The 23,247-nt window shown below is 35.4% G+C and overlaps 3 protein-coding genes and 1 long non-coding RNA gene across 7 annotated transcripts; 3 read left to right on the top strand and 1 right to left on the bottom strand.

The window, feature by feature from the left end:
* Positions 1-6,804: 6,804 nt before the first annotated feature.
* Positions 6,805-11,886, top strand: LOC122002421 (26S proteasome non-ATPase regulatory subunit 9-like). The gene is made up of 5 exons (XM_042557584.1): positions 6,805-7,029; positions 7,142-7,202; positions 7,713-7,814; positions 9,240-9,543; positions 11,644-11,886. The coding sequence occupies exons 1-5, from the start codon at positions 6,889-6,891 to the stop codon at positions 11,663-11,665; spliced, it is 630 nt and encodes a 209-aa protein (XP_042413518.1). The 5' UTR covers positions 6,805-6,888; the 3' UTR covers positions 11,666-11,886.
* A 1,128-nt stretch (positions 11,887-13,014) lies between these two features.
* On the bottom strand, positions 13,015-14,617 carry LOC122000471 (chorismate mutase 2, cytosolic-like). The gene is made up of 5 exons (XM_042554863.1): positions 14,327-14,617; positions 14,163-14,249; positions 13,827-13,970; positions 13,645-13,737; positions 13,015-13,562 (listed from the first exon to the last, which is right to left on the bottom strand). Exons 1-5 carry the CDS (start codon positions 14,615-14,617, stop codon positions 13,317-13,319), a joined length of 861 nt encoding a protein of 286 aa, XP_042410797.1. The 3' UTR covers positions 13,015-13,316.
* Positions 13,641-14,830, top strand: LOC122000472. The gene is made up of 2 exons (XR_006117144.1): positions 13,641-14,057; positions 14,180-14,830. It is a non-coding gene; the product is annotated as an uncharacterized LOC122000472 (long non-coding RNA).
* A 1,929-nt stretch (positions 14,831-16,759) lies between these two features.
* On the top strand, positions 16,760-22,419 carry LOC122002420. 4 transcript variants are annotated; one of them, XM_042557579.1, is made up of 11 exons: positions 16,760-17,146; positions 17,223-17,335; positions 17,422-17,469; positions 17,637-17,800; positions 17,885-17,997; positions 19,026-19,101; positions 19,661-19,689; positions 20,166-20,259; positions 20,937-21,026; positions 21,202-21,388; positions 22,043-22,419. In XM_042557579.1, the coding sequence occupies exons 3-11, from the start codon at positions 17,439-17,441 to the stop codon at positions 22,339-22,341; spliced, it is 1,083 nt and encodes a 360-aa protein (XP_042413513.1). In that variant the 5' UTR covers positions 16,760-17,146; positions 17,223-17,335; positions 17,422-17,438; the 3' UTR covers positions 22,342-22,419. The 4 variants fall into 4 exon arrangements, with proteins under 4 accessions (XP_042413513.1, XP_042413516.1, XP_042413515.1 ...); XM_042557582.1 differs by lacking the exons at positions 17,223-17,335; positions 17,422-17,469; XM_042557581.1 differs by lacking the exon at positions 17,223-17,335 and having other exon boundaries at positions 17,422-17,800.
* Positions 22,420-23,247: the final 828 nt, after the last annotated feature.

The raw sequence follows: 23,247 nt of genomic DNA, 5'->3' as shown, positions 1-23,247 counted from the left end.
ATGGGCCCGCAGGTTGGCTCGCCAAACCCGCAACCCGCCTTAGAATGAGTTGGGTTGGAAATTTCCCAACCCGCCAAGTTGGCGGGTTGGCCCGCCCCGCCCCGCCAAATGGTTAGCCCGCCACGGGCCGACCCGCCCTGTCACGGGTTGGCCCGTCTGACTGCTCTACTCAGGATCAGTCGATGTATCAAGTCCGAATTTGAAAGTTTAGCCGAATCAGTGGGATCTGATCGGCCGGTAGCTCAGCTATAAAAAGAAGGCTCAAGAACAAAGTCATATTATCACTTTTATGAAGAAACGACTACTCTATATCATGCTCTCATTCTTCACGCCAAGTTCGTCTTCGAACAAGTCTCCACATCGAGAGTAACACTGACAAAATGCTTCAACTACTATCATTCCTTTGTCAGTAATATTGTGCTTAATTGCATATATTATCATATCATTGTAATCAAAATATTGCTACTGAATTAACCAATGATACGATCCGATGGATCGTGAGTTCTTGGAGTAGGAGTCGACTGAGCTTTGAACCAAGTAAAAATCAAAATGTCATTTTCTGTTAATTTTCTTATTTCAATTTCCACTGCATACTCGATAAGTTCTTTAAAAAGAAAATTTTTTAAAGCAATGAGATTCATCCCCTTCCCCTTCTCTCGTTCTCAACGGTCCTACAGGTAAGGCCCATTTAGGCCACATATATAAATGGACTCTTTAATAAGTACATCTTCTAACTAACAGCCTAACAGTCGAAATGACCCTTGACCCAAAAGTCTATTTTTCGCCATTAATACAACACGTGGATTTATCAAAGTCAAAAAATTATATCAGTATACAAATATGCAATACATGCAATATATGCCACATATTATCCCCATGCTTGTGGTGTGCCAGCTGCATATGATATAAGCATAGTGATGGGACAAAATGTCTGATAGCAGGATAATATCTCATTAAATGCAGAAGTTTTAAGAATCATTATAAAAGAGGTCCTTCTCCATTGGTACAGGTACACGTGCATGTCTACATATTAGTCTTCATTTTGAGTCTTTGCATCACCATTGCTTTCTGACTTAATTATTGGAGTAGCTACACCAAGGACCCTTCTCTGACTTGTTTACTGACGATTTCTTTCTCCCTTTCGTTGATTGTCCACAAATCATCGAGGTTCTGTAGCTAGGCATTTTGCGAAGTTCTCAGAGCAAGTCAGATTTCATGTCACATCATCAGTGGTCCACCCTTCACCGCTTCCAAATGGAATCATGTGCCAATCTCCTTTTGAAATGTGATCGCCACCTTCTAACAATATACAAGGCCCTTGTTTTAGTAATGGTATTGGATCCCCTAATCAATCACAAGATTCATCTACTTATCTCAAAAGGCAAAAAAAAAAAGAAAAAGAAAAAGAAAAAGAAAAAGAAAAGTTCAATTCTTATGACCAATCCTGAAGAAGAAATATGAGTGTTAATATTCCTCCGACCTCAATTAGATAAAAAAGTAAGCTCATGCCTGCATTCCTCTAGCATGACATTATTAGCGCAAGTTCCACTTTTAATAATATGTTTAGTTATAGTAAACAATGGTTATATTATCTCACATATTCGGTTGAGAATTAACTCTTATTCTATTATAATAAAACTGTCATCTCCTAATTAATTAGCACCTCGTGGGAACATAAAGATCATTTAGGGATGGATTATGTTTTTGATTTGTTTAGTGTATTCTTTTACTCATTCTCATGGCAAAACTTTTTGAATTTAGACCGGTCTCTTTGGTAGATCATGGGCCCATGTTGGAAGTCGGGACCTCTGAAAGACTAGTAACTGTTGGATTGAGTTGTAAGTGAGAGAGGGTGAATCATATTATTTTTAAAAATAAATTTTTCCAAGAACAAAGTATGAAGAAAGCGAAATAGAAAAGTAAGTAAAAGAGTGTATTCGGTTTTACTTGGTTTGAAGTATTCGGTGACTCTTACTCTAAGACTCAGATCTCGTGAATCTATCGATAGGTAATCCACTAAAATACCTCTTCCGGTACTTCCAAAAGAGGTAATCGAGTACAAAAGAATTCAGAATAAGTGCAACACACTGTACTTGTCCTTTACAGTAATTAAGTACATAAATGAAAAGATTACCAAAACACTCTTTCAATATGGTCAGCTTGAGCTTGGTGTTTAGGCAGCTTCATAGTAGTAGATGAGTGCAGTAGCATCGCAGCAAAGTTGTAGCAGGAAGCCGAAGTGTTCGAAAATCCGATTGGAAGTGCAAATGTTCATATGAGTATGTGTTTTGATGACTTGGGCGAGCACACCTTATATTGAGCATGGAATGCGCCTTCAAAGGCCTTGAAGACGCCTCCAATGTGGTAATTCTGATCCCGAACAACTTGATTCTTATCTTTGACGAATTCTGAACTTTATCCTAAGGAAGACGCCTTCCATGTATTGAAGACGCCTTCTATGAACAGTGTCAAGGCACCTTCAGTGCTTGAAGGTGCCTTGCATGAAAGCGCCTTCTATCTCCTGAAAGGTGCCTTGGGTACTTTTCACCTGAGGCTTTTTGTACTCTTCTTACCCTGCAAAGCGTGCTAGTCCAATAAGCCAAATAATAATTTATAAAACAAGTGTTAATACAATAATACTAGTAATTTGATCCTGTCTCCCCGAGACCAGGATCTAGTTAAGGTATCAGTTTAGGGATCCAAAATGGACCTAAACTGGATCGACGCATACTGTCCCTTAACCGGGATGCGTCTTCACCGAGTCACTCAAGTGACTTCCCTTCACTTACCAATTTGTCGTCGGTTGACTAGCCTCTTGACCTACCAGGTCTTCATGCTGTTGTCAGATCCGCAGATCCAACTGAACTTTTGTCGGTCGTCAGGTCCCACGGATCCGATTGGACTTTTCGCTAGATATCAGGTCGCCCATTGACCTATCTAGACTTCGCAGCAGTTATCCGGTCTCTCGGATCTAACTAAATTTTAGCCTAGTGGCAGGTCCTCCAGACCCATCAACTTTTACATACTTAGTTAAATAATTAAATCACAATAATACCTAACTTAACTCACTTATCATTTATCAAATTAGAGCATTATTACAAATTGTACCCACAATTACTTCCTTCTCTCATTATCTCAGACTTTTTTTTTTCTCCGTCACGTTGCTTTCATTTTATTCAAGTGTAATAATACAGATTTGATAAGTTATTCTTTAACTTAGAGAATTATTAGATAAATGACACTTGTGTGTTGATGTAACTATACTACAAAGTGACCGGATTGAAAACTAAGTTAGTTTGTGTTTGACAAGAGTTTAGTTAAGCTCATCAAGTGTTTCTAATGCGTGCTATCAATTAGGGATTTAACTAAGACTGCGTTTAGTAGCCTGTAATCTACCTTATAATGTAATCCAGATTATATTACAAAGTCGATTATTTTGTTTGGTTTGATTTAAAACTTGTAATGTAATGTAATCTGGATTACAAAAGGTAGTAAAGATTTGTAATCTGGATTACAAAGCAAATGCTATGTAATCCGATTACATTACGAGGTCATTGTTTCACCAAAGTTTAAATGCCGAATATACCCCTAGTCTGTTGTCGACCGCCACCCGCCACCGGTCGCCGTCCTTCGTCGCCGGCCGCCACCGGTCGTCGGCCGCCGGTCGTCGCCTGTCGTCGGCCGCCGGTCGCCAGTCGTCGGTCGTATCCCGCCACCGATCGCCGCCGTCAATCGGCCGCCACCGCCGCTGCCAATTGCCGGCCGTCGATCGCCAGCCGCCGATCGCCATCCGCCTCCGCCATCGTTGTCCGCTGGTCGTCGCCCACCGTCGCCCGCCTGCAGTCGCCCATCGCCGCCGATTGGCGAAGATGGTGGCCTGCTACGACGACCGACGGTGGCGGCGGTAGCTGGTTACCGATGACTGCCGCAAACTCCGGCAGAGGTGTGGCGACCGCCGATAGAGGTCACAGGATATTTTTGTCATTTTATAATAATATGAATTACATTCCTTATAAAAAATAATGGACATCAAACAAAAGAATGTAATCACCTTTGTAATCAAAGATTACATACATTGCATTACCAAACGTAGTAATGTAATCAAAATTACATTACATTACATTACATTACAAATTTGATTACATTACATGCTAGATTACATTACACCCAACCAAACGTAGTTTATGATTCAATGTAGTGAATATGCAAAAGGTAATTCACTCGTTTTTATCATTCCTGTCAATTCGTCTCTAGATCAATACGGAAAAGATAAATTATGAATAATTACTAGCCATTAGTATAAGTGGTCAAGGCATGAGGAAGGACATGCTCGAACATACCGAGTTTTGACCTCAAGATCTCATATGGTAATATGTCATAGCATCGTCATGAAAGAACATCATTCAACATAGTCAAGATAGCAAAAGACGAATACGCTCGATCATTCAACATAGTCAAATTATTATGATAGATGACTTGATGAAATTGAACTTTATGATCAATGGCTCAAAGGATTCTATTGAGATGGAATTCTTTTAAGAAGAATGATAGGAAATATTCCAGAGAGTAAAAATTCCTTGCGAGATGGACTACTCTATGAAGGTAAGCGAAATGTACTTGTAGATAAATTCGATGCCAAACCCGGTATATTCTTTTGAAGATATAAGAGCATCTATATCAGTTACCCTATCTAAAGATTTTATCCTAAATTTTAGATAGGATAACTAAAAATTCTCTACATCAATTACCCTATCCATTCCCTAAATTTAGATTTGATGAATGATGATTCTCTAAATTTAGGGAATGAAACCTCTACCCTAAAAATAAAATAATATTTCTTTTTAATCTATTTCCTTCCACTCAATCTCTCTTCTTCCACTCATTCCATAAATATAATAATAAAAAATAGAAGAAAGAGAATAAAAAAATAAAAAAATAAGGATCATGGAAATTTTAAGGTATTTGATGTAGTGTGTAGTGAAAAGTGATTATCTAAATTTAATAAAGTGGATTATTTATCTTAAAATTTAGATATAGTAATAGAGAAACTGACGTGGATGCTCTAACCTGAGTGAAGTCATTATCTATTTATCTTCATGCAAATTCAACCTACCGTCGGATATATATGAATGGAGAAGCGATCGAAAAGAGAAGAAGTTTTATTGTGAATAGGACTTTAGTCTCATATTGAGAATTTTAAGGTATTTTAATGGGTTTATATTAATTCATATGCTTTGATGATGTGAATAAATATATAGGGAGAGACTTTCTCTCATGTGTAAATGCACAAGGGGGTATAAATTTAGGATTCAAATTACACTGAACCATGTTGACTCGTGTGTGGGCACGACATGTGCACGCCAAATGCCAGACCAGTCGGGACAAAATTTGCTCAAGTGGATTAACACCGTCCATTGGTTTGAGCTCCTATAGTAGTCGGGTACCGGTCGCACACTCGCCTGGTCGCTCGTTAGTTCGGCCGTCCTTTCGCTCATTCGATCACCTTGGTACTCTGCCTGATCGACCACTTCACTGCTTCGCTCGTCCAACCGCGCGCCTGATCGACCATTTCACTGCTTCGCTCGCCCAACCGCGCGTTCACTCAATTGCCCGAGTCTCTTGCTTGGTCGTCTACTCACTCAATTATTAATAGACTGAGATTATCAATTTATGTCATTTCAATAGATAAGTTGAATTTAAATATTAAATTTTTAAAATCACCAGTAGATTATTTTATCAAACACAACCAACTTTGACAAACATTTCATTTCTGGTGCTAAAGGGAGATGACAACTTTTGTGGCACTTTGAGGTTTTTATTTTAAGAATAATAATAAAATTTTAAAACTATTATTTTCTCTTAAAATCCAGAAACTGGATGGAATCATAGAGGTATTAAATGAAAAAATAATAAATGGATGGAGCTAGAAATTTTATATTAAAAGGGTAAAAAATATATATTTATATTGAGGGGAGAACATCTTTAATTAAGAGGTTGTTATAGATGCAACGTTTGATCTTTATATTTTAAGCGAGTTAGTAAATTTTAAATAATTTCTTTCCTTTCAAATTTAATAAAATGGGTGAGAACAATAATGAATAATAAATGATGCATAAAAAATTAATAATGTAGGATAAAAAAAAGTTATATGAAGATTTTTTTATTGTGAAAAAATAATAGATTTTTATGTTTTTAATATGATATTGAGATGATATTAGAGATTAAAAGAACGCTTATAAAAAACATGAAAAATTTATTTTAAAGTTTAAAGAAAATTAAAAGAGTATTTTGTATTCCACTCATTTTTTAAAAAAATTATCAAAAACAAGATTTCCCTCATGATTATTATTATTTTATTTAAAAATATAATAGAAAATCTTAATAAAAATAAAGCATTTAATTGTTTGTATTTTTTGTTTTAATAGCTAATTATAAAAAAATAGAAGAAAAAAAAACAAAAAAAATTTATTTATGAAGTTGTTTTGCCCAAGACAGCACAGACCAAAGCAGGTCCACCAAAGATCGAAGATGGGTGGGGTTCTTGTTCTTGTCGGATTTCAATTTCGGATCCTTAGCGGATCCAAACAAACCCGACTTCGACGCCATTAATTCTCACTGTAAAACTAGGAAAGCTGGTTGTGTGCCCCCACGGGCGGGATCAACCGGTTATGACATGATATTCTTGCATCATGAGTCGGGAGGTCGAGGGTCTGCGGCAGCAAATGTGATAACATCAATATCTGTCCGTGTTAAACACCTGAGATAGCCATGTCATAGCCGGGCCCGAATTCACCGTGATTTAACCTTTTGCATCATCAGGAAAGCTGGTTGTGTAGTCCAGGAGCAGCCGTGCGCGGGCCAGAACGAAAACCTCGGCGGCGAGTGAGGATGGCGGCGCCCAACCTCAAGGCGGAGACGATTTCTCTCATGGACATGAGAGCGTCCATGGAGGCCGAGATGGACGCCATCATCGAGTCCCTCTGCGGCCCTTCCGGCCCTGGTCTATCCGGCAACCTCGTTGACTCCGAGGTCACCAGCCCAACCTTGCAAGTTTCCTTTTTCTGCTTGAAGAATCTCATTGACCTTCTTAATGTAATCTGATTCTCTCTCTCTCTCTATCTATCTATCTATGTTGATGTAGGGATTTCCGAGGACAGACATCGACCTTTCGGCTGTACGATCGCAACGCCGCCGGCTGGCTGGTATGTTGAAAATGGAAAATTAGCAAATATAGAATTAATAAAATGGTTCACGGGGAATTAGTTGTCGAAATGTTTGTGTTCTGATTTATACTCCACCGAAGCTTAATTAGAAGCGTTGCGTTTGTGTTCTTAGCAAAATGTGGGGGTTATTTATTTATCTATTCTTATCATTAATGGATAGATTTACTGATGCTCTTTCATTATGTGGCACATTCACCAGCTAAAGAAGAGAGTAGTATATTGGAAGCTATTATTAGTTAAATATAATGCTTCTATAGCTGAAACTGAGCCCTGGCATGTTGTAAGTCATTTGATTATTTGAGTTTGTGTGTTTTGGAGTTCTCAAAACCAAATAAATCGTGAATTTGCTACTTGTCAGATGTCAGTATATATATATTCTCATCAGTTATTTCTTTGGCTGAGTTAACAGGCTAGTTTTAAGGTTCGTAAGCTCTTAGTTGGACCTCCTTCTATCTTTATGTTAAATCTGCTTTTCTTTTGGGTTTTCAGAGCTTCAAAATGACTACAAGGATATCACAGGACAAATTGAGAAAAACCTGCAGGTGCTGCACTCACTAAATAAAGTCACTCCACTGCCACCGGTGAGTTCAGGTATGGTGATTAAATAATATACATTTCTTATTTAGTTAGGCTTATTATAAATAGGAATATGCCATCATTTATGTTGGGATTGTATGTTTGATAGGAGCCATTAATTTTAGTACATGCTCTAATAGTAGCTTATATTCTCTGTACCTTTGTTGCATAATCATATTCACATGTATAGTTTGTTATTTTTGTTTTCATGCTTATTTGAAACCTTCATTGAAGTTATAACCACATACACTTGGTATGCTTTTGAGTTGCTAAAAATGCTTGTGACACAATTGTACACCATAGTCACAAGAATATAAGAGCATAAATCAACAAGGAATAACAATTTAACTTGAACAAATAGCTTAATAAATGTTATCTATATTTACAAAGTTTCTCATTAATAAAGCAGTTCATGACAAACATCGAAAACATAAAATGAAGTGTGGAGAAACCTAAATAACTAAAAAAGGAAAGTCCATAAATTGCAAGAACTCTGAACCAAGTGGTATCAAGTTTCAAAACACCATTAGCACGTCTATTGAGTGGACTTAACACCTCTAGTAGTCTCTGATTGATATGAAGAGAATAATAGACTTGTCAATAGAAGCTGGTAGGAGAGGCCAAAAATAATAGAAGTAAGATAATGTAAGAGAAAAGCAATGTTAATGTTTGAATCTCTATCATGGAAATAATTGGAATCTTAATCATAATCGCATTGTTAAGAGAGGGACTTGGCCTAGGCAACCCTCTTGGATTGAGAGATAGATATAGGTATGTACATGAGATTATAGCATTTGCATTTTTATCTCTTATTTATCTTCTCTAATTTTTTGCCTCCCAGAAATCTCTTCTATCAGTTTTTTACTTATAAGCCTACTTTACATTTATCTTTAAATCAGTCTGCAGATGCTAAGTCAGTTTATTAGACATGCTACTCATATTTTTAGATGTTGCTACAACTGTGTTCGAAGTTCATACAATCTTTGCAATTTTCCTTTCTAGTTATCTATGTTTCTACACTCCTCATTTTATGTTTTCAATGTTTGTCACGTGCTGCTTTATTTATTTGAAACTTTGTAAATATGGATAACATTTGTTTGGTTTTTTTTTCGAGTTAAATTGTTATTATTTGTTTGTATGATGCTCTTGTATTATAATGTATGGTTGTATTTTGAGTATTGTCTAGTGACTTAGAGGCATAACCTTTGACCGACTCGAGGGATGTGTCAATGAAATTGTCCATCGGTGATGGGACTATTCCTAACCATGGGAAGGAACATTTTGCAAAGAAAGGGGTTGACATCACCCTGTGCAAAGTGGAACACACTTTTCTCATTGATACTACATTATTTCAAAAGTTTGCATGATTTGTGACTAAATCAAATATCTCTGGAGTAATTTGGACACAATTCACTAACCATATCTTTGTCTTTAATGCAGACCAAACTTCTTATGGAAATTTACCTCAAGGATCTCCTATGATAGAGGATCCTGTACTCCGGGTACCTTTTGCTATTATTGATGAAATTGCAGATGACTCGCCATCTGCAGAAGATGGCTTACAACTTGGCGACGAGATTGTGAAATTTGGGAATGTCCAGATGGGTGATGAATTACAAGCAAGGCTTTTGGCAGAAGCACAATCGAATCATGGCAATCCAATACATATGGAAATAGTTAGGCAGGGTGTACTGATGCATGCTACTGTGACACCTAGAGCATGGCGAGGTCGTGGACTTCTGGGGTAGGCTTCTTTATCTTCTATTTCTTTCATCTTAATACTTGAATGTTGGAATTTATTTGCTCCTTGCCCCTCCTAACACTTGATGCTTACAATGATGGTAGTACGAACAAGGGTATATAGCTCAAAGTTTGGGTAAGCGTGTACCTAAAAGTTTGCTAATTGTACATTCCGAAGTTCTTAAGTTATTCATCTTCTAGTCCATCAATTGTATATAGTCTAGCATTCTTCAAGCATTTGTTTTCTTGAACCTCTAAACTTGATTATTACTTGGTTTAGGAACTAAATGTCAAGTAACCAGCAGGTCACATGTTTTTTTTTTTCATTTTTATAAGTTGCTTTAAGATGGTTGCCAATGCATCTATATTTTCACTACTTAAGCTGGGCATATTAACTTGTTTCTTCTCTCAGTTATATTCTGAGTTACATACTCTTGGCAATCATTTATTGTTTATAATTTATGTTTCTGTTTCCATATTCTTTAGTGATTGAACAGAAAATTAAAATTTCCAAGTTTATATAGTCACATAAACTTGTGGAGTTAACTATGAAACATGTTTTGAATCAATATTCGGTTTTGACCAAAGAGCACACTTTCTCTTACCTTCATATTTTAATTCCTGAAATACTCTTACTAAGTAGTTTTAGCTCTATTAACCATCATTGAATAATCTTAGTTTAAAAATTATTTGGAAGATCAAATCAACTTTAAATAAAATACGACTTGCTATTTGTTTCTGAGAGCATAAGGAGTGTAAATTTGACCTTAAATTTTTCCCAAAGTTTTTAGTTCACGTTTTGACCAAGATTGCTTGATGATAAAAATTGCTCTAAATAACAAAATAAAAATGGACATATCTTTGTGGTAGTGTAAATATCGGTTTTATTATGTGATTTATGAATTCAATTGATTTTCTTAGGGTGATAAAAACTGGTCTTTTCAATCTGATTTTAGCTCGTTTAGATACATAATCGATTTGATTGTATAACCCATAGTCAAGGATTGCAATCTCTAGTGTCGGAGTTTTAGTCATTTCAAGTAACATGACCAGTTGTCTTGATTTTCCAAAAATTTGCCTAACAGTTGATTTTCATAAAATTGGCCAGTCTGACTGTCTGGTCTTCATAAAATTGGTCTGTTCTATTGGCTGGTTTTCAGAAAACTGGCTGGTCCGATAGATTTTTTCACATGCCCAATCTATGAGCTAACTTGGGAAAATATTCGGTTTTGGATTTGAATCATCGCCCGGTTTGATTTTTATAAAAATGGTAAAAGTGGACTGGTTCCCTAGTTTCTATTTTCCACTTTGACTGGATGATGCAGTTTGTTTCTAGTAACTATGCCGTGAAGAACCATGAAAATTATATATATTTTTTTCTACATGAAAGTTATGTTTGTCTCCTTTTGGTTTTGTTTAGGTTTTAAATTTTATTATTTTTGACAAATAAGAGAATCATTGAATTCATGAGATCAAGATTTATTTTATTTGAATATTTTTTTGTCTTTTTGAGTTGAATTGAATTGTTTTCGTCCACCTAGCGAAGTTTTGACCAAAACTATTTCATGGATCAAACGTTTCAAAATCAAAGATTAAAGACAGATTTGAATTCTTTAAGTTCTCAGGAATAATATCTTGTATTATTTTATAGGTTCTCTTATTTTTATAGTTTGGAGTTCATTTGATCTGTTAAAACTTATTTTGAATCAATATAACTTGACAAGAACATTTTTGGGAGAAAAAAAGAGGAACTAAGAGAAGGTGAGGTGCGTTCTTTGGTAAAAGCAAATAATGAAACACTTATAGAAAGAACTGGAGCACAGGAACACCTTTAAAAATCTACCATTTATCTTTGTTCTTTTCCTTTTGCATTTCGACTATGGAAAAGGTGTACATTTTGAATTTCATTCCAAACTGCATTTTCCTGAGCATGTATGTATTGGAACAGTTAAACTTTGTATTTTCTTTTTTCAGTAGAGAGCAAAAAAATAGCCGCTGTAAGTTTATTTGATAGTGTAATTCATCATTTTCCCATTGTTAATGAATTTAAAGTACGCTGCAGTGTTGCATTTTTAAATTGAGAAAGCCATGCTTCTTTTTGCAGTTGCCATTTTCGCCTCCTGTGATGCTGACGTCAACATAGCTGATTGGGGGAATCTTTGTGGACACATTTCCCTAATATTCTGATGTATTGCAACGTATGAGATATTTCAGATCCGCTGTCACTTGCTTATTGTTGTCAACTTGAGTACTTCTGTAGTTGAAGTATCATAGATAGTTACTTGTGACTTTCTCAAATTCTTCAAGATTGCTAAAGTCCCCTTTGTATCAAATCTTCTTGCTTCAATTTTTTGCAATAATCGTTTGTTCAGCTTTATATGATTGAGTTCTTTATTATGCAATTGAGCTTGCTGGGAGACGTAATACTTCAGTTGTCTTTTGGTCTCTACGTGATAATCTTTGCTCAACAATTTTTCTTCACACTGATCCAACAACATGATTTACAGCCGTGGAATGTGCTTAAACCTCTTTTTTTTATTATTTAATTACGAATACAATGGTGATTATGTCTAATTTAAATTTATCCAATTGTCAGTGTTTCACCAAGGATGCTCGCCTAAACAATGAAGCCATATATTTAGGGTGGTAAATGAGTCAAACGTAGTTAAGTTTTGTGGTATTTAAATTTGTTTGTTAAAATAATTGAGTCTTAAGTTCAGCCTAAAATAAATTAAATGGTAGAAATGGTTATTCAAGTTTGGCTCGATTTTTTTTTATAAGCTTGAATTTGGTTCAAGTTTAGTTTGAGCTTGGTTCATTTAGATGTCATTGAAATGAAAAAAAAATAATGAACCAAATAACACTGAATCTGGGATAATTAGCTTAGCTTCATAGAAGTTTTCTACCGATTGTCAGGATAAATCGAGAAGTACTCGCGGCGAACGGCCTAGAAGCTGAGCATTCCGTGGCTATGTATCTCATTTGGAGAAAAAATCTCAGCAAATGTGTCGTAATTGCAGATCGAACCGTGGGTGTCTGGGTGACAATTTGACGTCCTTTTGTTACAATATAGCATCGGGGGCTTGTTTAGATATTATCGAACTCTTAGTTTAAGTTTGTTTGATTATTTAAAAATTTTACAATTTTTTAAACATGTTTTAAACATTTTTGTTACAATTTTTTAAGTTAGTTTAAATTTATTTGTTCATTTTGAAAGTTTTTTATTTATTTACCTTGAGGAGAGATTTATTAATAAACATTATTCATAAATATTGTTCATAAACATTGTTCACGAATTATTTACAATCTTTGTTCATGATCATTAACGAGCTGAATATATATGTGTTCAAATTTGTTCATTTAATTTAATTTGTTGTTAAGCTTGTTCATTTAGTTGATCAAATACTAAACTTGCACATAAACATTTGATTCATTCATAGCCCTAAATATATGCAGAATAAAATTTCTCCCCTTACGCATCAGTACATTGTGGTTGTAGAACTAAATCAGCAAGCTCCAACCATATTGGCCAACTGCAAAATGTTATTTTCAACGAATTCCATGTATAATTTTCTGGATATTATCTTATCAATTTTGATCTCGATCATTGCACGAACTGTTAAAATGGAAACAAGGAGAACTGATGCCCATCAGGTAGACTGTTTTGTTTCACTCCCAGATAAATTTAACAGTCAGTTATTTCTATGTAGGTATCACATATACCTTTCTAAATTCAGCACCAAAGAATAATATCAGACTTGTTGCATGATTGCATCATCAATCAAGGCGATGGAGAAGGTATTCCACTTCCACTTGCTTTGTGAAAGGTATGACCCAATTTCCATAAAGATGATAAACTACATTTGGATCAACCTTGTACTGGGGACGACTGCTCTCGTTTGTGCTTGTTCCATTATCTACAGTCACATCTTGCCCAAACACCTTGGCCTTCTCCTCCACCCTCCTCTTCACTGTTTCTTCTTGAACCTCAAACGTTAGCAATCTCATCAAAGCATCCCTATCCTGTACAAATATGGACGTCTCTGAATTTTTATTTTTTTTGCAAGAGGGAAAGAAGAAAAATGGAGAGTAATTGAGATACTACTTTAGCTCTGATTGCACTGCTGTAGTTATTTGGGGCATCTCTGAACTTGGCTTCTGACACAAATCTTCCATAGTGGATCCTCCTTGAAAGTGCCTTCAAACATGCAGACAGCTAAATTATTTCTTCTTTTCTGAAAATGACAAGCATTCATTTGTGATTGTGTTTGATAAACAGCTATTTACCTGTAAACACACAAGATCTGCAGCTGCTGTGAGTGCATATCTGCCATCATCTCCTTTTGAAGTGAATTGTGGAAGAAGTTGATCAAAATACATTTTCCATATGGTGTCTCTAACATTCACTGATGCAGCAGCAGGATATAACACCTGTGAGTGCACTTCCGAGAATTAGAATCATCACCAAAATCTACAAGGAATGAGCGGAGAGGAACTAGCTGCAACTAGCCATGATAGGTGACTCAATTCTGTATTTCTTTCTTTGTAATTAGAAGGAAATTTTTACAAAATTGTTGCTATATCGATCGGCATATAATAGCAATCGAGTTGTATTGATATTACCTTTGGATATTGGTAAGGAGGGACTAATGGCGGCACCAGACTCTCTGGGAAGAAGGGAATCTCCTCTGGGTTTTGATATCTTCCGGCCTATAGAAAGTTGAAAATAATGCAAGTCAACCCTTTGAGAAAACGTGGGAGATGGAAATGGAAGTCTAACTTCTTACCCTGGCCTGCACTGCCTCCGACTCCCTGACAAAGATGTCGACCAGGGAATGGTTGTGGTATGGGAAGGCTGCTCCGGCCAAGTAAGAAGGATCATAAACAGGAAAGTTGGAGGGGTATTTGGCCCTCTCTATGAGGCTGAACACAATACTGTCTTCCTCCCTGGTCAAGAACTCTCTCACTGATGCGAGACTGAACTGGTTGTCCTTCTCCTCGAGTTGTCTGCAGCTGCAGATGGAAGCAAAGGCGAGGAAGGAGAAGGCATAGAGGAGAGAGCGAGAAGCCATGGACATGAAGCTTGATTGCCAGGTAGAGTTTCTGAACTCCCCTCGTTTATATAAAAACTTGAGTTGTTACAAGGGAAGAGAATTTACACCTTCATATTTTTAGCACTACTTCCCATGAAATAGCTTTTTTTTGTTTGAGTCCTCCTTTTAAATATTGGTGTAATGCAATAATGCATAAATAATTTTCTTTTTTTAGAATTTTAGAATTATTTTATTCTACTTTCCTGAAAATCGTCTTTTTGTAAAAAATAAAGTAAGGCGTGTACAATGAATCCTTTTCCGGAATTCCGCATAGCGAAAGTTTCTTACATCAGACTTTTTTTTGTACTTTCCATCAAACTAATGTTGATTCCCATCAATATGATTAGGGATGATCACGGATCGGGTTGGTTCAATTATTAAGGTAAAAAACTATCCGACTCTACTAGATCAGATAATATAATATCATGATCTACATCCGGTCTTATATCCGACGATTATTATGTATCAGATATCCGACGAGTTGTCAGTTATTTGGATATCTGATCCTATATCCAATGAAATATAAAATATAAATATAAAACAATAAAAAAAATAAAAAAATTTAAAATGATAATGGGCAATATTTATTGCACGTTGTAGCAGCTAATCGTCAGTAGCTGCTACAACGTGTATTCACTTATCGACAGTAACTACTACAACGTGTAACAATTTATCAACAATAGTTACTATAAGTAGGGATGATTATGGATCGGATTGATTAAATTATTGGGATAAAAAATTATCTGTCCCTAATAAATCCGATAATATAATATCAAGATCCTACATCCGACCTTATATCTTATGGAATTTTTTTTGTTCGGTTCACTGCTCGCCCCTAAATATGATAGCATTAATTGTCTTCCATGTTGGTTCAGAGCAGATGTTGGTGAGGAGATATAATAAATAAACAACGATGTATTATTTGTTTTTTTTATTGTTTCTTTATGAATTTTGTACAGAGCGGATGGTTTTTCAAAGGTTTGGTTGGGAAGGAGAGAAAGAAATAGGCGGCGAGTCTTGATTCTCTTGGATTGTTCGATGAACATATCGATCAATTCGAGTTTCAGCAGATGCTTTTCTTTGACTTTGGGACGCTGTTGACTTTTGAATGTTAGTCAACAATTCCGCTTTCGAGAGAATTATTTTCACAATTATATATTTGAGAAATAGCACGGTTGACATTTGGATTTATGATGGAGCATTCGTGGAAAGATTGTTATCCCTTTCAAACTCTGACCCTTGACCACTTACCATCTCGGCGATCTCGCTACCTCCCCGTTTATTGCATACCATGAAGTTGTCTATCGAAAGTTGTTTATTAGCTGTTATCTTGAGTCCAAATCTCATGGTCCATATGTTTTGGATTAAGGGATGGATTATATAAAATTATGGTTGGAGTGTGACGATGATCCAGTTACAATTCATTATGATTTCTTTTTAAGTTCATTGTCCCCTAATTTATGTTTGGATCGGGACGGATGACTCGCGACCAGTGGTCACATCGGTAGTTCGGACGGTTTCCAACCATCCGTCCAAATATAAATTATAATATGGGAGACGATGATCTTAAGAAGAAATTACAATCAATTATGATTGAATCGGTGTCATGATCCGACTACATAGATGGGGGAGGAAAGCTAAAACTAAAAGTAAAGAATAAATTTTCAACTCAATTCATATATTTGACTAAGGCATTCTGTGAGTAGAATAAAATTCAACAAATCGAAGGTCATTCACATGTTTCACAAGATTGATTTATCTAAGCTGAGGAGTAACGTAAGTTTATTTTAACTTCATGGTCTAAAGTTTTAAGTTTTTAATCTTATAGTAAGATGATAAATTAAGGAAGGTGGCTATTTGACAATCATGATCCTTTCCAATTTATTTGACGAGTGGAAAATAAGGAATTAATTAATTCTTAAAAATTAAATATCTGATTAAATAATAATAATAATCTTAACTTATAAATAATATTGAATAAATATCTAATACATATTAATTTTTTTTTGGATGAAATAAATGAAATCAGATGATAAATTTAGTTTGGATTTAATTAAAATTAACTGGTTTGTTTGAACCGGGTTAATTTATTCAAATAGAATTAGGGAGGTAATTAAGGATTTAATTACTCTTCCCCTTTTTCTCTCCTAGGTAACACCCGCTCGTCAAGCGCCGCCTCTTCTTCCGCCAGACGCCTTTCTTCTTCCTCGTGCGACGCCGGCCATCCCAATCGCGGGCAGCCTCCTCCACCAGCCGTCCTACCTCCCGACGGAAGCCCTCTCCTCTTCTCTTTTTTCTTACCGTACCGTCGCAGCCGCCGTCGCCGATCGAAAGTGGAGGACAGCGGCTGCTGACCTCCCCTTCCCTCTCCTTCTCCCTCCCAATCTCCTTTCCTATTCGCGCCCGTTCATCCACGCGCACACGGCACCTTCTTCTCTCTTCTTCTTCTTCTAAATCAGTATATCGAGGGTTTCCTCCACTCCGTAGCAGCGCATCTTCGTCCCTTCGTGTACGGTGAGTGTTGCAATGGTAACTCACTTGCTTCTTATGCTTTGGTTATGCATAATGAGTTGTTGCCGCTTTTGACTAGATCGGGTTGCTTAGATCGCGAGCAAACATTGAGCCTTACTTTTTTTTTTCCCTTCCCTCGCAATGGGCTTATGGAGATATAAATTCTATACTGCTGCAATTTTTTGGGATATTGTACGTTCCATATTGAGATAAAACTTTTCTTTTCCATCTGGCACGATCTTGACATATTCAGTGATTGAAAAACTCCAATTTTGCAGTTATGTATTGAATCAACATGGCCGAGATCTTTGAGTGCACTGCTCACAGTATTGCGTTCACCAATCTGGTTATGAATTAGTTCAGACCTTAGCAGTAACGATTGGCAATGTGGAATTTAACTCGACAATGAGTCTATTATTATTAATGCAATAAGCAATAGGCATGAATCTCCTTTTATTCAACTTTTAATGCTTTATGTATTCATTTATGCAAGGTTCGTTTGGATTTGATGCAATGACATTCAATGGTTCAGAGGTCCATACCAGGCTTCAGCATCTCCTTGTTCAACTCCAAATTGAGGCTGGAGTCCTTGATCGAATTGTCTACAGGAACAAGAACCAACATCGACATGGCTCTTACTTTCAATATCTCTTAAAGGTCCTAGTGTTTTTTTTTTTGTCTCCATTTATTGCATGTTTTATTTTGTTCTCTTTTTTTCTGACTGATACTTCTTGCTAAAAGGTGAGAAGAGACTTGAATCTTCTTCATTCTACTGAGTTAGGGCGAATACTGAAAATGCTCTTTCCCATTATTGATGGGAAAAAACCTGCTCGAATGGCGATTGTCCCCACACGGTATTTGTGCTTTCAAATATTTTTTTCTTGGTGACATTGTGAACCTTTTAATTTTGAAACAAATTGTTGCTATTGGTTTTTATCCCTTGGAGTGTACATGAACAAGACATTGAAGGAGCCAGCTGTTATTATAATGTAATCTACATCGGCCATTTTTTTAACCAAAATGTGTCTTTTTTGTTATATGCCAAAATATTTCCTTAAAAGTTTTGAGCAATTTGTACTCTTATAGTAGATGCTTTTAGAAACTTAAGGAATGACATCAAGATATACAATCAGCATATCGGCTTATGGTAGTTGAGGTATTAAAATAAGATCTTTATATGGAATCTTTGCACTCTGATGGAAAAAAGAAATCACATCTTCATGTTATTTGGTCTTTTTACCATTTCAATCATATGATCTTCTCTTTTATTACATCTAACAATCTTAGACTGGTAATGACTTGGACAATTGAGTATGAAATTGAGTGAGAGGAATTTTGCAGAGTTACATCTAGATGGTACAGGTGCATTTTTATTGTTTGTTATCCTTCCTTATTTGTATAAAACCCTGGTAAAGGGTAGAACAATTATTATTTTGAGGTGTTAATTGGTAAGAGCTAGAAACAGCATTATTTTTTCAGCAAATTACAATTCATGTGTAAAAGAAATTTGTCAGAACCATTATTTCTCCTTTTCATAAGAAAAAACATTTCAAATTTCTGTCATATATCATTCCTGTTGGAAAAAATAGTATCGCTGCTAATCAAGCATTAACAAGAAAGAGAAAGGTATACCTTTGGCACAAACTTTTGATAATTGGTTTTGCATGCCCTAGTTTATTTAGTTATTATTGCAATACATTTTGGAAATTGACAATTGTCACAATAAGAAATTATTAAGAATACACATGTTGACAACAATTGTCTTATTTATGACACAATTCATTTGCACCTATATTGTCTATGTTCAAATACATGCATGCCTCCATCTTTAAGAATAAAGATACTGCAGCTAAATATGTTATGATTTTTTTTTGCTTTTCAGTTTAAAGTCAAACGGCATTGGCTCAAATCACAATTTGAAAAATCGCCTATTAGGATGTGCACGTTTATTATCTCAGGCATGTGCACTCTGTCTTTATTCTCTGTCTTAATTTTTGTCTTACCATATTGATATGTTATTCTGCTTCTGCAAAATTATGCATCATTGCGCTTTGTTAACTAGATAGTTGTGTTTGATAAACAATTTATATAACCCACAAATTTGTAATACATAGGCTCTCATAGTTTTGTATTCTGAAATTTGTATATATTGAGCCTTCTCAATTTTATTGTGTTTGTTGACTCTTGAGCTGTAGATCTTATCCATTTCACTTATTTACTTTTATGTAAATCTTAATTGGAAACAATACAAGTTATACTCTTTAGCTAAGTTCACATAGACAAAGGGACTTGGATTTGTATCTTTTTTCTGTGTATTATGTATTATTGAAAAGTTATCTTGATTTCTATTAGACATGGTTGGCAAAGTAAGTATCCTGCTTCTGGCCAGTTATTGTGCTCACACATTTTATGTGCAAGCATGTAAAAATGTTCTCATAGCTGAGATGCAATTTGTAAATTCTACTTTTTAATTTCTTTATCTGTTAATCTGACTTGTGTTGTTTTTATCTTCTCCAGATGACAGAACCAATACTCAAGGCAGCAATGTATCCTCAATTTTGTATTTTTTTTATTCATTTGAAGAACTCAATGCACCTCAACTGTTCTTTTTGATTGGCCTCTCACTACGTCAGTTCCCTCTGTTGCAATGGTTCCTGATTCTACCACATTGATGACAATATAGTCATATTGAATATGTCTAATTAGTGGTTTGCTAGTTTTATCTCCATATTTATGAGTAACAAGTTCTAAAGTGGACCTTGTTTGTCCTCCAAACTTTTTGTGATCCTTGATTCCATATATCTTATAGATATTTCTTGCTCATTCCTGTTTCTATCAAATCATATTTTCCCAATATTGTCCTTGTTTAATAACATATAAAGACTTTTGCAGTAGTGTAAAGCTTACTTAAATAATGAAACAGAAAATGTAACTTAAAGCTCGATGAAACTAACCATCAGCACTCAGTAATATTTGATGTTCCAGATGAACAATATGATATATTCCTTTACTTTTTATGCAGTCAGATATCCTTATTGCTTGCTAAATCATTTTTCTCGGGATTTTGTATCACTGTAATGGCTTTGCTTGCGCGTCTCAGGGTTCTTGTTCAGCAGGTAGTATTCGTCAAAACAAATTATCATTTTGGTTTTTTGTGAAATTATGATCTCACTTCTCAGAAACTGAATGATTTGACCTGATGAATTGCTTATGAGAGGCTGATGATTGATGGTAACACAAGATTCTTAAAGTGCCTCATTATTCCAACCCTCCATTGTTTTATCTTATTCATGATTGCTTCATCGGTATCTTGTTGAATAATAGATCTAAGATGTTTTAAATTCTACCTTTCAGGAATTTCAGAAAAAACAATATTAATCAGCAAAAAGTCAATATTAACTTGATCATGACTGTGTTAATGATCCTTAACCTGCTTAATTCTTATGTGCCATAAGTGGACACTATATTGTTTGTAACCACATATGGGATTATGAATGGTTTTGGGGTAGACTTTTCAGAACAATGGGTAAAATGATTGGACCTTTGAATTTCGTATAAATGTGTATCTGGCGAACATGTTATTATTTCATCTCTTTTCAATTTTATATACATACATTAACTCTTGTTCCTACTTGTTGGACTGCTATGAAGCATTGCCAATCTTACAACATTGTAGTAGCTAAAATATTTTGTCTTTGATGCTTGAGAAACATACATGTTCACCAGATGCCATATTTGGCAGTCTTTTTTTTTTTTTTTGTTCTCATAGCCTATTGTTGTGCTCTTGTGACAGATGCTACAAGACGTGGTTATGGTTTTCAACAAGGTTTCATTTCTTACTACTGAAAAGCAATCTATAAAACTATCTCAAGATGGCGTAGAGGTCTGTTTCTTTTCTCATATTAAGTTTTGACTAATTCATGGCTGATTGGTGGATCTGTCTATGTTTAGTTTCTTGCTATGATTTTAGCTATTCTCTAAATAAAGAGTTATTATCCTGTGCACATCCTTGGGTAAGGAACAACGGCTTAATCTCTTACCATTTCAAGCTAATGCAGGTTTACAGGGAATTCCACCGTTCAGTACATAAGAGGATTGTTTTGGAATGTGTTTGGAAAGGAGATAAATATTTCTTGCTTGAGAGGACAGAAAATAAGGAGGATGAAACCAGAGAAGAAGATATACAAGCTACTCCATCCTCCACTACAACTATTCATTACAGAACATTAGAACTCTTTGATGAAGGTATCTTCTTTGCTCTGCTGTATCGTTTATTAGTTTAGTTAATTCTTCTTCTAAATAGACTGTTTTATCTCTCTCTATTTTGCTTAATTCTTCTTTTTCTAAATATTTAACTATTAACTAATGAGCATTTTACCGAAAAAGTGGCCTTCCTAATTAGTATTCATTCAGATGTGCTCTTATAGATTTTTGTACCAAAAACATTTTAGAATTTTAGGGGTCAAAGAATGAATTTTTTGATCTTAAATCTTGCTGCAAGATAATTTACAAATCCACTTGTAGTTCATTTTATGCTATTATTCACAACACAAGTTTATTTACAAATCAACTTGTACTCTAAAAATCATAAATAATTTATAGTAAATTTATTTTTCAAACACCCTAAGTTCAACATTTGAAGTCTTTTGATGTCTAAGAGTGTATTGTTTTGTTGCTAAATCATAGCGAAATAATTTCTAATCATCCTACAACACTTTTCTTACTGCACCTTTTGGTAGGAAAATTAAATTACAACTGTGGTTAAAAGATTTGGGATGTCTTTTGATTTGTCTTCTTTTCATAAATTGCTGTACTTGCATTCTTTCATTATTTGCAATGGTACCATGTTATATCGGTCTGCGATAACTGCTTCACCATGAAATTGTTGTGAATTTTCAGAGGAAGAAACCTCATGTCCACCGACAGATGCAACTAATTCGTCCCAAGCCCAAGTGGATAAATTTACTGCAACTACTGAGGCAGCAACAGGGAATGTGCCTGTGGAACCCCAAACTCAATCGAGAAGGAAGGTGGCCTTTGTTTCAGTGAAAAGACCTGCTGCTGCTGCTTCTAACTCAAACGAACCTGTCAAAATTCCAAAACTTGACTTGGTTTCAAACAATTCCCTAGAAACTGTCGATCCATTTTTAGATCTACTCTTTTCTGGAATAAACAGCTCTTGTGCTACAAACAAGTAATCGTATACCTTTGGTTGGACTACAATTTGGGGCTTAATGAAAGAGGGGAAATGGAAGAAGCAACAAATATATATCTAAGTTTATTTTTCTTTCATTTATTTACTTTGCTAGATGAATGCTCCCGAAACATCAAGCTTAATTTGGATCCACAATTAAGTTCATTGGAGTAAGTCTAATCGTTGTTGAACAATAATTGAGCCACTAAACAAGTTGAAGAAGAGTAATTTCTTCAGCGATTAATGCATGTGCTCCAATGATTCCTGCTACTTGTAGAGTTATTGAGCATTGATAAATCACAATCACTCAGCTTAGTTAGAAACGTACGGTTTATGGCCTGTGTACTTATATGAACCTTCCTTCATATCCGTGGGGCCAGCGCTAGGGGGGCCGTTAAGGTAGCAGATCTACCTTTTAGTTAGAAACGTACGTCCACTATCTGTTCACAAATCACAACGGTGCTATTGATCGTTGTCCCAATTTAAGAATTTGAACTCGATTTCCTTGCAAAGCTGGTATAAAATCGCCTTCTTCGATACTGTTTGGCAATGCGTTCTATCTTAGTCTATTAGGTACCTTATATGATAAAGAATAAATATCTTAGCCTATTAGGTAACTTATATGACAAAGAATAAAACATTATATACAAAACTGCATCTGTCATTAATTGCAAGAATCAAAAAATTCCTTGATGTTCGTGGGATGTTTTTTTTTTACGTATTTTAATTTGAATCCTATACCACCCTTTGGATAGACGTGATTCTATGTCTGAGCTCAATTATCTAAGGTGTTAAAAATTCCGAATAATCATGAAAATGACCGGTCCAAATCTATAAAAAAATTTCTACTTATTATTAGAATAAATCAAGAAACACTAAACAATATTACAAATAATTTAAACTCTTTAGA

The sequence above is a fragment of the Zingiber officinale genome, chromosome 7A (assembly GCF_018446385.1).
Source record: "Zingiber officinale cultivar Zhangliang chromosome 7A, Zo_v1.1, whole genome shotgun sequence".
In the NCBI taxonomy this organism is placed as follows: domain Eukaryota; kingdom Viridiplantae; phylum Streptophyta; class Magnoliopsida; order Zingiberales; family Zingiberaceae; genus Zingiber; species Zingiber officinale.
The sequence above is the reverse complement of the archived record's forward strand: the minus strand, read 5'-3'. Positions and strand labels throughout refer to the sequence as shown.